The following is a 15,096-nucleotide window of genomic DNA, read 5'->3' as shown; positions in this document are numbered from 1 at the left end:
CAAAGTGCTTTACACATAGTAGCCATTCAATAAACAATCACTTCATTGAACTGAACAGGACACACGAACCACAGAGAAGCTAGCTTACCTGATTCCTGTGGCCAGCGCTACAGGTGTGCGAGAGAGTCGCGATAATGTTTCTATAACCTGAGAAAAGAGGAAAGGGCTCACTGGACGTGTATTTCAGAGAAAAATATTTTTTTCAAAAACAGTAGTTTTACAATCTAATATTAACAATAGCAGCGGAAACATAAGTTTGCACGTGTCACCAAAGTGCAGAAAGGGAAGAGTTGTAACTGAGAAGTATAAACACCTACTTATAATTTTGTCTCTTTCCTTAATTTTCTGACTCTACTTATAATTTTGTCCCTTTCCTTAATTTTCTGACTCTAAGCAGATTACTAACCATGTGGTTTGCAGTTTCTTGACCAGTAAAAACAAGGAGTTAGGGTAATTCTAAAGTTCTCATGTCTCCCCTACTACATGATCTGAAAGACCCTGTAACGCTGCTCTGTCCAAAACAGTAGACACTAACCACACAGAGGCTATTTAAATTTAAATTAATTAAAATTTTAAAAACAAAAAAATCAGGTTCCTTAGTTGGACTAGCCACGTTGCATGTGCTCAGTAGCCCATGTGCCTAGTGGCTACTGCATTGGACGACACAGACATCAAACACTTCCATTATCACAAAAAGTTCTATTGGACAGCACTGCTGTATAGCAAAGTGGTTCAGAGGGTGGGCTCTCCAGCCAGACCACGTCATGTGAGTTCTGATCCCGACTTCACCATTTATTAGCCGTATATCTGTGGGCAAACTACTTAACTTCTCTGGGTCTCAGCTTTCTCTTCTGGATACTGCCTATAATAATTAAGTAAGGTTATTAACAATCATTATCTTATTATAAGAATTAAAAAGATAATACATGTAAAGCATTTATATGGTAGCTATTCTTTACAATTGCCAACTTCAAGAAAATTACCTTATTCTAATTCTGAATATTTTCAGAAAAGGAATTTCCTAAATTACCCTTAATTATCTGTATCTGTTTCAAAAATTCTTCATAAAGATCTTCAGTACCTAACCCTCAATGTGCCCTGCTAGAGTTTTAGCATTAGTACATAGCAATTGTACCCTTCCTTCCCACGTTTACACCTAACAGCATCTCTTTCAAAGACTTAGTGAGGAAGCTAATGAGCTAAAATGTGTTTTTCTCATGAAACCTGTTTCTATGATAATAGATATAATTTGTCTTAAGTATCTAAACAAAACGTAAATACGTTCTACTACAAGGCCTATTCACAATGAGAAAACAGAAAGAGAAAAGGTAAAAATCTATCTCTAGGTTGAGGTAGTCTTTGAATTCCCCAGTTCAAAGATGGAAATGTAAAGTTTCCAGTACTAGGAGTCTCATAAGGGTATTAGCCACACATATACTTATTTATCACCTACTTCAGGAGGCAGTATATTGTTGTGGTTACAAACTCTGAACTGAGAACATCTGGATGAGCTAGGCCCACCTTCACCAGCCTCTATAAAATGTGGATAGTAACAACTACCTACCTGCCTCACAGAGTTACTCAAAAATTAAATGACACAATGTCCATCAAATGCTTAACTCAACAAATGTGAACTGTTATTAATATATAAAATAAAATTATTATTATATACAAACGAAATTTAATCTAATCGAAAGCCTTTATGCAATTTCTTTCTGGTTTAACCTTGCTGAAGAGCAAAAAACAACCACCTAGGTAACACTTGATATCGATTAATTTCCATAAGAAAGATAAAGCATCTTCAGTGAGTCAGTAAATTCAGAAGATCATGAACGAACAAATAATAAATTTATCAAAATAAACTGATTCAAGATAAAAATAATCATCTGCTAAATTTCCAAAAATATGCATTATGGAGTGAAAAGTCTAGCTATTGGAGGATTCCAGGATAATCTGTGGAGTAATATTTAGACTGCTGAATTAACTACATTGTTGAATTTCAGCATAAGCCTTATCCTGATGTAGCACTGTTCTAAAGTTATGGGGTGAACTCGGCTTCTAATTCGTTTTTTCACAGCAGTGTCACTACTCAATAACAAGAGAAATAGCAACGGCATTAGTACTGCTATGTGTTTTACTACTGCTATTATTTAACACAAATGTTAAAACACCAGAACTAGTCACAACCTGTCCCCGCCACACAAGACTATATGTAGTTTGATTTTTTTAATAAAATTGTCCACCAGAGGGAGCGAGACAATAGTCTATCACTTCACTCCTGCATTGAATGTAAGTACAAACATTTCTGAAAATTAACAAGCTGAAACCAACTGTTATTTACTTAAAAGGATTATCTAATCTATTCAATGATAGAAAAATAACATAAAGATAAAAGTTCAGTGGATGGGACTGAAGGATAATATGTAGCATGTCTTAAAGTGAATCTCTCAGGGGACTATCACTCAGTTTTGTATCTATCTTATTGTACATCAAGTCCATCCATTAACTCTTAAGTTTAGCCAAAGCAAATAAGGACTGTTTGGTCAATGTAGTGTTTTTAGAACAGTGTGTATTCTATATAAAGGTGGAGTGTATCCGAATTTGGAATAGACAAGTACACAAATTAATGCCAGATTCTCAAGTCCTCTGTGTGGAGAATGACCTGTCGTTAGAAACATCCGTTCAAGTATATTTACAAAAGAAAATAGCCCCAAGGGCGGTAAGAAGGTTATTTGCCTTGAAATGTCTTAATTTCTAAATTGTTGCCTCAAATAACATGACATATGGACATTAACTCCCAGAAAGGGGGGTAACAAGTTAGAATGTTTGCAAGTTAATAGGCTGAAAACCAACTACTAAATCCACATCATGGATTTACTTTCTCTACCTACATCCATCCCTTGTTTGATAAGAAGAGTGGAGTGGCATTTGCAAAGAAATGAAAAAATTCCAGATAACCGGAATAAGAGTTACCGTGCGAGGAAGGTGGGAGAGGTTGAGCAGGGCTTCTGTGTGTCTGCTTTAGAAGGGTGGGCTAGAGCCCAGAATCTATGAAGGGTCATCGACAAGTTTAAGGAAGATAGCAGGGTCAAAACTGCATTTTTAGAAGATCACTCAGCAAAGTGAAGGACAGACCTGGGGTAGGAGGACGTGGGATACAGACAGGGACCAGGAGACCCACTGGGGGGGTGTTCTCAATCATCCAGGTGAGAAATGAGAGGTCTGCAGGAGAGCTAGAGAAGAGGTGGGAATATGCGAAGTATTTAGGAACGGCGGCTGACACACCGTGGAGGCTGAGGAAGGAGGAAGAACCCGGGACCACCTGGGCCGGTGGAGGCTGAGGAAGGAGGAAGAACCCGGGACCACCTGGGCCGGTCGTTACAGCGCAGAGGGGCCGCCCACCCGGAGTGCTCCGGGATGCTCCCGAGCAGGAAGCCCTCGTTCTCTGTTCCCTCCAAACGCCTGACTACATTCATCCTTGACGCGGCCAGGCTGGTCCCCACCCAGAGCCTTCTCTGACCATCTTCCTCCTCCGGTCTGGGTTCTTTCTGTCCCCACAGGACCCTGGACATAACTCTGCCCTAGCACCTATCCCCTTATTCAAAATTTATCTGCTGTTTAAAATATTTCATAAGGACTTGTGTTTATCTTGTCAATTGAAATAATACAGAAATACATAAAAGTTGCCCGCCCCCGCACACACACCCCTCTCTCGCCTTCTGCCTAAAGGAGACCAGAGCTAAGAATCTGGTGTGACTCTTGAAGAATTGTTTTTTTCTTTTTCTTTAAGATTATTGTTTTAGGTAATGTGTTTCTATTAAACAGATTTCTCTACCAACGTGCTTTTGTCATTTAACAACATATCACATATAGTGGTGTCAACACATGCAGATCTTTATTCATTTTAATGAATTCATTCATTCATTTATTCATTTGAATGTTGTATCACATTCCAGTGTCTGTATATAACATAATGATTTAACGCTTCCCCTGCCAGTGAACTTTTTCAACATTTTGCTACAACAATGCTGCAATTACCATCCTTGCCAAATACCTTTTCAATTGTGTGCAGGTATTTCTATAGGAAGGATTCCTAGATGGGCTGACTAGGTATAACCATTGCTCTTCAATAAATATATACAAATTCGCATTACCCCTGAAGAGTGTATAAGAATACAACAAGGCAGTCTAATGACCTGTTTGTCTGTCTTTCCCATCCAACAATGGAAAATACCTTAAGGGCAGGGAAACTGCTTCTTCACTGTTCTATTCCCATCACTGCACTCACAGCCAGCCTCCAAACAACCACTTAACACAAAAATATTTGTTGCTCAAACAAATGAATGACTACTACTTACCTTGCAAAATTGTTGTGAGGATTAGGGATAATATGTGTAAAGATATGTAAAGAGCTTAGCCTGCCACAAGTGAGGAATGAATGAGTAATTGAAGAAGCCCATTATGAAAACTAAATATTAAGTATGAGAAAGAGTTGCTTATCTCCTCAAACCTAGAGACAACGTACACAGTGGCACGCCCTTCCCCATCAAAATTTTCCCCCTAATGATAATTTTTATTTAGTTTGGGCTCTTTATTTTTTCCATCCCCCATTAGTCAGTTTCAAAGCCATGAAATAAAAAGTTTGCCAAAACTGAATGGCAACACTGTACACTAATAAAGCTACCCATTTTAACTCTTCTCTTCATGAGACCTTCTGGCTAATTCTCACCCTCTGCTTATCTGGCACATTAGTGCTGTTGATATTGTAGTTTGTGAGAAAAGCAAGTCAACCGTGCAGAGGCAGTTTGCCATAGCTCCTTCCAAGGTCTTGAGTTAAGGAAGCCATGGACATAGAGAAGAACTCAAGGAACCACGGGGACCAGCACACAGGTCTGCCAAGAAGTACTAATTAATTATGGCTTTACCTCCTTGAGCTCTCTACTCTGAAGTTTTATCTCTTAACTCTCTCCCTGACCCAATGGGAAGGCTATGAAGATTCCTGAACAGGGCTCTGGATTCAACAGGAGCTCCTGGGGAAGTGCTTCTTCCAGGAAGATAGGTTTGAAAAGGGCAATCAGGTGGCTTCAGGCTTGAGCCCCAAGCACCAGACAAGCTTGGCAGTTCAAGAATGGTCTGCAGCATTGCAGCACCACAGCACGAAGCTACCAACTAGCAGCTGAAGCTATGGGTAGGGATGCTGCATCATGGTTCCTACAGGCTCAGAGCAAGTGCCCTGTGGGTTCATGGAGGAAAAAACCCAAGCCCTAGAGGACGTAATTGGAAGTGTGGGCCTGGGAGTGCTGGGCTGAGTAATTCAGACAGAAGGATAGGCCTGTAGACTAGACTGGGTGCAACCAGAAGCAGCCCAGAGACCTGGTATTACCCAGGCATCTGATTCTCTGCCAATGAAGCCTAACTCTAAATCCAACCAGATGGTGAGTTTCAGGCTAACAATATATCTCACCTTCTCCTAGGAAATCAACAGAACTCATTATCTTAATTTCCTTTGCAATTCTAATCTCACACAGCAAATTACCCCATTAGGATACCCTGCAGCTCAGTGTCATTTCTAGCAATATGTTTACATCTTTCCTAAAATAGCTGGTTGTTGCTTTGAATACTATAGAAGGCTGTCAAAAAACATCCCTAGCACTTCTTCTGTGGGTAAAACAAAGCAGTACAACCAGATAAGATGAATAAAACATTACTTCTGTATCAAGAAGATTATGAACTATGGGAAACTCATTTGCATTGTTCAAAAGAGTAGAGTATCTATATGGGTTTAAGTGGTCCAAATTACAGTTTGTGCAGACCTTGATACTGATCATAAATGCAAGAATTATTCTGTATGTATTATTTTGAGGCTTCTAAAGCTCTATAGAGAAAAAGAACCTCTCTTTAGGAAAGTCATATACTAGACTGGTTAGGATGCAAGCTTAAGACTCAAATTTTCTGGATTCACATCCCAACTCCACCTCTCACTAGCTGGGTAACCACAGAAGAATGTCCTGTACTTCTACTGCTATTTCCTAATGCCATTGTTGCCACCATCATCATTGGTAAAGTAAGATTTGGTCTTTGCAAAGCACTTCAGAAAATAACATGTGATGTCTACCTCAAGTTATCATAGGATACAAAAGAAAGCTTTCTAATGGCTGGGAATACATTTAATAAATTATGCTGTACATTCGAGTACTTGATGGCTAGCGTTTGTTAATAGTTGCCAACAGCTGCTAAGCTTGTCTAATTGTAACACTATGCTTTTTAAAAATGAGGACTGTTGACAATGAATGTTTTTCTTTTATTTAGTATTCATTTTCTGCTTCCGTGTAATTAATGTTTAATCAAAATAATCAAATAAAAAATATAAACTCCTGTCATACCAAAGTATGTCTAACAGCCTAAAAACAATTGCATTTGACCTTGCTACAGTGAATTTTAGTAAAAAACAAACAAACGTTCCACGCCTAGTCTGCTCGGGAAGATATAACACTAGTAACGACCAGAATCACATCCAGCTCATACAAGAGCTCTAAGAACTGACAGTACAAAGAGATGGGCTCAGAGAAGCTTCAGCACACATCGCCCCACAGTCCCCATCCTCTCCACACCTCACTGCCTCCAATAAATATAAAAATCTAGGGCTTCCCTGGTGGCGCAGTGGTTGAGAGTCTGCCTGCCGATGCAGGGGACACGGGTTCAGGCCCTGGTCTGGGAAGATTCCCATGTGCCGCGGAGCAACTAGGCCCATGAGCCACAACTACTGAGCCTGCGCGTCTGGAGCCTGTGCTCCGCAACAGGAAGAGGCCGCGATAGTGAGAGGCCTGCACACCGCGATGAGGAGCGGCCCCCGCTCGCCGCAACTGGAGAAGGCCCTCGCACAGAAACGAAGACCCAACGCAGCCAAAAATAAATAAATAAATAATTTTTTAAAAAAATCTATGTAACTAGAGTGTGTCTGTCATTTAACCACAATTTCAGGACAAGTCCTTTAGCTGAATCCCCACCCCCAACCATATGACGATCCCTCCCAACTCCATCCTATACAGAAATTCTAGAGCCATCCCCACATTTTATTCAAGTGATTCTTTGAGAGGCTGATGAAAGTTCTTGGTCCTTTCCTCGGGGGTGGGGGGGGAAGGCTGTATATACTAATACACAGATACACATAGACATATAAGTATACACAATTCTGCATTTCATCTCAAGAAATCCAGGGACCTCTTGAAGACCATTCATGGATTTCCTAGATTCTCATTCCATCTCCTTCTTTGCCTATAATAAAACCAAGGCCCAGAAAAATTAACTAGCTTGTCCAAGGTCAAAGAACCGAGAGCAACAGAATTGGTACCAGAACCCAGGTGCCTTCTCCTCTACCCAGGCTACTGCTCTTTCCAACTCACCATCCTGCCCTGAATCTCCTGCATTTACTCAGGGAACATCTATGCAACACTCACTATGGGCTAGATACACCTGATAAACTCCGTTTTGTTATACTGAGGATAGCAAAATGGAGACTATATAATTCCTACTCTCAAAACCCCACCATCTGTTGGGAAAGACCACAAGGGTGGATAGTGGAAACACAGACCTAGTATCACAAAGTACATCCATAGCCCAGAGGAGCGAGCAAGGCCAGCTGTCCCCCTCAGCCTGAAGGACAAAGTCAGAGAGGCTCAAAAGGCTCTTTAGAAGAGGTGACCCTGGGCTGCATCTTGAAGGGCAACAGGGAATTTCCCAGACTCTCTGCAGGTTAAAAGAGGTCTGATGAGTGAGAACCACCAGGCTCTGGCTCCACCCCCTCCCTCATCACTTGCTCCAGTGAGAACACTTGCCCCTTACTCTCTGAGAAGCTCTCTGTAGTTGCCATTTCCTGAATAATATTTTCCTTATTTGGTTGATGGTGAATAGCTTTCAGGTTCTAAGAGAGAGGTCATTAAGCAAAGTTTTTCTAAACCAAACAGACCAGCACTTGTCTCATGAGGCACTTCAACACCGTTGTGGTCTTGCTGTCTCTGCATTCTCGGCCTCCACACTTGGCCCCTGAAGACCCAAAATAGAGCATCTTTCCTTCAAACCTGTTTCTGCTCCCTATTCCCAATGAGCCCACAGTCTCACTCCTCTCCCTCACCTGCCCAGGCAGCCAGGAAACTTTCTAGACAGGCACTTCCCCTTCATACCCCATCCTACCAATTCACCCTTTTAAATGTCTCTCAGATCCAACTCCTTCTCTCTTCCTGTGCTTCTGCCTTAGTCCAGGTCCTCTCTATCTCTTGCCTCAATCACTGGAAAAGCCTTCCAATTCATCTCCATGCCTTCAATTTCACTTCCTTCATCTTCTACGTGGCTACCATAGAGGTTGTATGACATTTCAAAACTGTCAGTCTGAGCACACCACCATCACCACTCTGCCCACCTTAAAATTCTTAAATGTTAGCCCTCATGCAGAGATCAGATTATTTAGCAGTACACTCAGAGCCTTCAGTTGATTGGATCTGCTCCCCACCCCCTTCCAGCCTTCCCCTGCCACCAACTCTCCCCACATCTCCTGTTCAGCCCCATACAACCACCTTGCCTGCTGTGACCCAGACAGATTCTAGAATTTACTCCATACATGTAAATTCTAGCAGATCATAAAATCCTTTTTACTAAAATTCACAGAGGTGGTTTCAAAATGAACACTTTCAGACTAAAGAGCAGGCAGGATAAAATCAAACTGGTACCAGCAACGCTGATTTTCTCACACCAAGTAAAAAGAAGTTACAACTTTTCTTACACACTGTTCTAACCATCCCCTGGGTCCAAATACCAAAGCAGATGAAACCTGAAATTCATCAGTGCAGAGTTAGGTGTCTGGAAGCACAACTCTCTAGTTAGAAATCAGAACAAACATAAATACTGCTTCTGCTAAATTTACACTGGTCTGTGAGGATGTGTTGAAGTTAGTACACAATAAAGAATTCAACTTTTTGTAGGCAACTAAAAAGAAATACTTCAGTTTGAAAACGTAATCATATTTGCAAATCATTCCCTGCCTTTACACAGAGTAGAGATACAATCTACAAAATTCATGTGGCGCTTTTAATATCTTCACTACTACAAAAGGGAATCTAGTTATGGGCCCTGTAGGTAAACACTGATTACTCACTGTACAATTATAGTAATGACTCTAGCTCAGCGCTTGAGGTGGTAGCAGTGTTATTACCAGCTCACTAAGAACCCACTGTGGCTTTCACACAACTCACTTTAAACAGATGTGTCCTATGTGTTAGTATCAGGCCAGAGGACAGGTTGTTTATGAGATCAAAAATAGACTGGGAGAGTTCTATGTGACTTAAGGGGCTTGGAAAATAGAATGAATTTTCAAAGCTGCCTACAAATCATTCAGCTGGGTCAAAGTTAACATATTTTCCAAACCCAGCTCAGTTTTTCAAAGTCACGCAGAGATGTCTGCTTCCTGCATGCTGCCCCCATGGCTATTCCCACTTTAAAGGCTGAAATCACATGGAGTTCAGGAACAAACAGGCAATGCCAGGATGACAGATCTAACGGTGGAGTAGAACATGTCCCTTTCTGCCAGCCTGGAGATGCTCCATCTTTAGTCCCTACCGCAAGACTGCTCACAGAGCGGAAGGAAATGTCTGCAAAAGTTAGTCTCATATTTCAAATCATCTAATAGAAATTGCACCTTGAACTACAGGACTAGGAGAACAAAATGACAGCCCTTAAAATGTGTTTTTGTTCTGGCTGGTCTGGTAACGCTGGTCATTTCATACCGCTTGGAAATGCTCGTTTTCATACGTGCTTGAGCAAATGAAAAGCAGGTAAACTCATTCTTTATTATGTAAGAAACAGAGTTTCTAGACCAGAGCTGACCATTAGAAATATGTGAGCCACACACATAACTTTAAAATTCTAAGAAGCTACATTAGAAAAACTAAAGACAGGTGAAATTAACTTTAATCTTATACCTTATTTAATTCAATATATTTATAATAGCATCATTTCAATATGTAATCAAGATAAAAAACAAGATTATATATATATTTATTTTTATTCTAAATCTTCAAAATCTGGTGTGTATCTTACAGCACATCTAATTCAACCAAGGCATATTCGAGTGCTCAAGAGCCACACGTAGTGAATGGCTATAGACAGCCCAAGTCCAGACAAAACCCTTCCGAGCGCTCACAGTATACAGGAAAAGGAATCAGATCCACAGTGAAGAAAAGGTTGGGCCAAACTTTTCATTTTACAGATGCAGGTGGTAGCTACAAGTGGCACGGCCCCCTCGAACTCCACAGCTCGATGTGCTCGAAACAGAGCCAGAGCCTACACATCTGGACGCCCAGGGCCCGTTTTAGTAGAACCAGGGGAGTGCTAAAGAGACCCTGAAAGGGAGTGGGGAGCCCCCGGGGGAGGAGGAAACTGCCCCTCCCCACAAGCCTTCTCTATTTCACATTTCCCCGCCATCTATAAGTGCCAATTGTTTGATCATTCTCTCCACCTGCCAATCTGACGGTCACCCACCAGGACATTCATCACCTATCCCATGCCAGCCTCGGCCCCACAGACACTCGCTGAAAGCTGGTCAAGTCCTCTGCGCCCAATGTGCTCGCAGTGGGCTTGGGAGACAGACAAGGAAATAATCACAAAGATCCAGGTAAGCCACCTGTTACACAGGTGGTAACAGTTGTGGAGGGAGGATGTACAGGGCTTGTAACAGCAGAAGGACAGACAGTCTTTGTCTAAGACTTCAAGGGGATGCTTCTCTGAGGAACGGACATGGGAGTTGAGATCTGAATTTCTAATGAGATTTTTAAAATTTTTATTGGAGTATAGCTGACTTACAATGTTGTGTTAGTTTCAGGTGTACAGTAAAGTGAGTCAGTTATACATATACACGTACCCACTCTTTTTTAGATTCTTTTGAGCAGACACTCCATTCCAGCATTTTTCACACAAAAGCGTTAATGTTTTTAGTGTGTGCTATAGCTTGAATGTTTGCATCCCCCCAAAATTAATATTTTGAAACCTAATCCCCAACGTGACGGTACTTTGGGAAGTGATTGGGTCATGAAGGCTAATGGGATTGGTGCCCTTCTAAAAGAGACCCCAGAGAGCTCACACCCCGCTTCCACCATGAGAAGACACAGCGAAAGGACATCTATGAACCAGGTAGCAGTCCATACCAGACACTGAATCAGGTGGCACCTTTATCTTGGACTTCCCAGCCTCCAGAACTGTAAGAAATAAATTTCTGTTGTTTAAAGCACCCGATCTCTGGTATTTTGTCATAACAGCCCTAAATGAACTAAGAAAATGTCTAACATCATTCCTTCTTTCCATTTATGTCTAACCCTATTTCTTCTTGTTCTTTCTCCCAAACAGGGAAGGACAGTGAGTTCCAGAGATCAATAAACTCACCAAGTTTGTGAGCCGGTCCGACTGTGATGAGAATGGGCTCCCAAATATCTGCCTCCGACAAAGGCTTCTCCCCTCTGACCTGACCGCATTTATCAGACTTGACAAGTTACAGTACAATTTCCCAGGCGTCCTGAGGTGGGTTAGATCCAGGCTGCCAATGGCCATGTAGAAGCTAGGACTGCATTTGATAGGCCACAGAGTTAGGCAAGGTGTTTAAGGAGGACGGTAACATGTTCAGATTTGTTTTCTAGGATCACTGTAACTGTGCTGGCTGTTCAACAGATTAACTGAAAGAGAAACACACTGCTAGAATGGAGACTAGAGAAGAGAGACAACTCAAAGTTCAGGTGACAAAGCACACAGCATGGCCCGGGGCACTATGATGTGAAGGAGGGAAGACATTCAAGGGCATCTCAGAATATATTCAAGTAAGGTAAGACAGCTACACAAATGTGATTCTCAGATGGCTAAGACCCATGTTTCTCAACACTGGCTCAAAGTCAGAAACACCTGGGGAGCTTTTAAAAAACACCTATATCCAGACCTTGCTTTCATAAAATATGACTCAGTCTGCAGTAGAGGTCCAGCATCAGGACTTTTAAAAAGCTTCCCAGGTGATTATAATATGTAGCCAAGGATGAAAACCACTAGCTTGGATACTAGAACAGCTTTTTGAATCCCTAAAGTCAAGCAGAAACAGTATGTTTTTTAATCTTTAATTTAGCAAATAAGCATTAAGTGCTTAAGATAGGCACTAAATTACGTGTTTAGGTTTATTTACTCTCATAAAATCTATGAGTTATGTGATATTCTTATTTTAATAAAATAAGTACCCTCTAAGGGTCAGAAGTGGAATGATTTCTAGGAACACGATAAGCCAATAGCAGAACCTAGATTTGAACCCAGATCTGAATACTCAGATCTACTAAAAGCAGATGATGCTGCCATTACCTTTAGAGTTGGGCCTTTGATTGTGACCTGACTTATAGTGTTCCTTAATTCGCAGATATCTTGATCCCCAAGGAGTGTAACCACCTCAAAAGCTAAACCATGCTCCATGTTCCACTGAACCCTCGGCTGTGTCTAACACCATGCGAACAACTGTAGCACCTAAACTCACCTGCTACTAAATTCACCATCACACTGCTGAAGCAAGGGTGAGCTATCTTTCCCTTATTTTGCCAAAGTAGAAACCTTGACTATACTTTTACAGAAAACCTTTTTCAGGGTTACAATACACAAAGTATTATGGAAATATAAATCCTGTATATTCATAGCATAAAACAATTCCTTTAACAGTGTAGTTCAAATTCATATGAAAATATAAACATTGTCATAACAGTAACTTCCTGCATCTTTTTGTCTGAACAATAAACAAACAGGAAACATATACTATTAAAGTAACCACCTATAAAAGCCCATGTAAATTTCAACAAGTAACAAAGATATTAATATTTACTAAACAAGGACTGCCTCATTATGCAGTCATGCTAACTGCTTATGAAAATTTATTAGTACATTTGCTCTGTCACATTTAGGCACTAATTCATGTATAATAAAATGTCCAAGAAAACGTGTATGATCATAATTAATTCTAACTTATTTCCACATCTTATTTGTTTGAAACTCAGAGCATAGAGTTTAGCTGCAGAAATAATTAATTTATATGTAAAATTTTCTTGTACTGTCAAATTGAACACAAGAGAAGCAGTTAACACAACAGAACCCACTTAGAAGGGTCTGACTGTTCAAAGCTAGAGCCCGTGGGCTCATGCTCCTCCATCTGGTTGGTAATTAAGTAGACTGTACGGAAACATAGTATTCTATTTTCTCTAAGGGTTACTTCTCTGTTTAGAAGTATAAATATTTATATGGATTTAAAGTTAACCTCACCCAAACAAAAATAACAGTGGTAAACAACTGAGTGTTATTATATATTATATATATTTACACGCACACATACACACCCATAGATGCCACTCTTTATGCTGAGCACTTTATCAAATGCTCACAACAACCTTAGGAAGAAGATAACGTCATCATCTTCATTTGAGAGACAGGTAAACTGAGGAACAGAGAGGTTAAAGAGGCCATACTCCAGAGGCAGCGAGCAGTAAAGCCAACACCTGCACACAAGTGATCTGACCCAGAATGCGTGCTCTCTTGATCACTACACATGCTGCCTCCCACATGAGAGCACTGATGATACACGGTTTGGGAGCTACAAAGAGGTGAAAGACACAGTCCTCGTGGTCCAGAAGCAAGAGCTCTGCCTGTTGAAACTGAGCAAGCCCACACACGCTCAGACCCACATGCTGGAAACTAAAACCATGAAAATCAAGACAGCTCGTGATTACTGCTAGATAAATTGTAGAGCCAACTAGGGAAGGTGCCTGTGCTATAACTCACCACCCTTTCCATATCTGTCATAACTTCTCACATTTGAAATATTACATATCTGTTTATTATCTGTCTCCCTGAACTAGAGTATAAGCTCCATGAGAGCAGGGGGTTTGTCAGCCCTGTTCACAGCAGTATTTACAGCCCCTAGAAACACCAGAGCTCACAGATGCTCAATAACTATATCAAGGGAAGGGACTGAGGAGGACCCACAAATAGAAGCACAATAGAAGGAGATGGAGATGGATTCACGATGGGGGATTTTGAAATAGGACTGAAGAGGCTAGTTGGAAGTAGATGGTATTAAATGTTAGGCTAAGGAGGCTGTTTATTTATGGGGAGCTAATAAAGGTTTCTGAGCTAGAGAATGAACTGTCAGAAAGCAGTTATGTTGGGCTTCCCCAGTGGTGCAGTGGTTGAGAATCCGCCTGCCAGTGCGGGGGACACGGGTTCGAGCCCTGGTCCGGGAAGATGCTGCGGAGCAACTGGGCCCATGCGCCACAACTACTGAGCCTGCGCTCTAGAGCCCGTGAGCCACAACTACTGAAGCCCACGTGCCACAACTACTGAAGCCCACAGGCCTACAGCCGTGCTCCACAACAAGAGAAGCCACCGCAATGAGAAGCCCGCACACCACAACGAAGAGTAGCCCCCACTCGCCGCAACTAGAAAAAGCCTGCATGCAGCAACGAAGACCCAATGTACCCAAAAACAAAAATAAATAAATTTATTTTTTTAAAAAAAAGCAGTAGTTAAGAATACTAATCTGGTAGCTGCACAAGACAGTTCAGAGGAAGGAGCCTGAACCTCGGAAGTTGTTTCAACACTCGCCTAGCTCTGAATTGATTACAGAGTGAGCTTGGGAGGTGGCAGAGGAAGTGAATATGGTAAGTGCTGTGAAAAAGGGATCAACCCAACTTGTGCACTACTGGATACACAGAACCCCAGAGAAGCAAGTCTAGCTTGAGCAAACTTCAGAAAATCTGATCTGACTCTAGTTCATTACAATGTAGTAGATGCACTAGAGAAAGGATTAAATCCAGGCATTTTTTAGAAATATGATTCTATTCCAGTAGGGGCCAAAGATAGCTCTGGTTGACAAAGGTTGAAATAGCTGACCCAGAACTGTCTTGAATCTCAGAGACCCATGTGACTGGGACATTTCACATCAGGGCTGCTGACCTGAACCTGTGTTAGGCTGGATTCACAAATCTGGGGCTGGCCCAAAAGTAGCCTGACTCCTACTGAGGGATTTGCAACTGTTTGTGT

General features: G+C 41.4%; 1 protein-coding gene across 17 annotated transcripts in view; it reads right to left on the bottom strand.

Annotated features, from left to right (window-relative positions):
* The window catches only part of VAV3 (vav guanine nucleotide exchange factor 3), a 521,969-nt gene that overhangs the window by 340,923 nt on the left and 165,950 nt on the right, over nucleotides 1-15,096 (bottom strand). For all 17 annotated transcript variants that reach the window (XR_014261053.1, XR_014261054.1, XM_082451935.1 and 14 more), the window contains exon 3: nucleotides 89-147. Coding sequence is in view for 15 of the 17 variants with exons in the window: in XM_082451935.1 (XP_082308061.1) it covers nucleotides 89-147 (59 nt within the window). In the remaining 2 variants the exon portion in view is untranslated. The remainder of the gene's footprint in view (nucleotides 1-88; nucleotides 148-15,096) is intronic.

The sequence above is a fragment of the Balaenoptera physalus genome (genome assembly GCF_965194825.1).
Source record: "Balaenoptera physalus genome assembly, chromosome: 1".
Lineage (NCBI taxonomy): Eukaryota > Metazoa > Chordata > Mammalia > Artiodactyla > Balaenopteridae > Balaenoptera > Balaenoptera physalus.
This window is presented reverse-complemented; position numbering and strand designations above follow the sequence as displayed.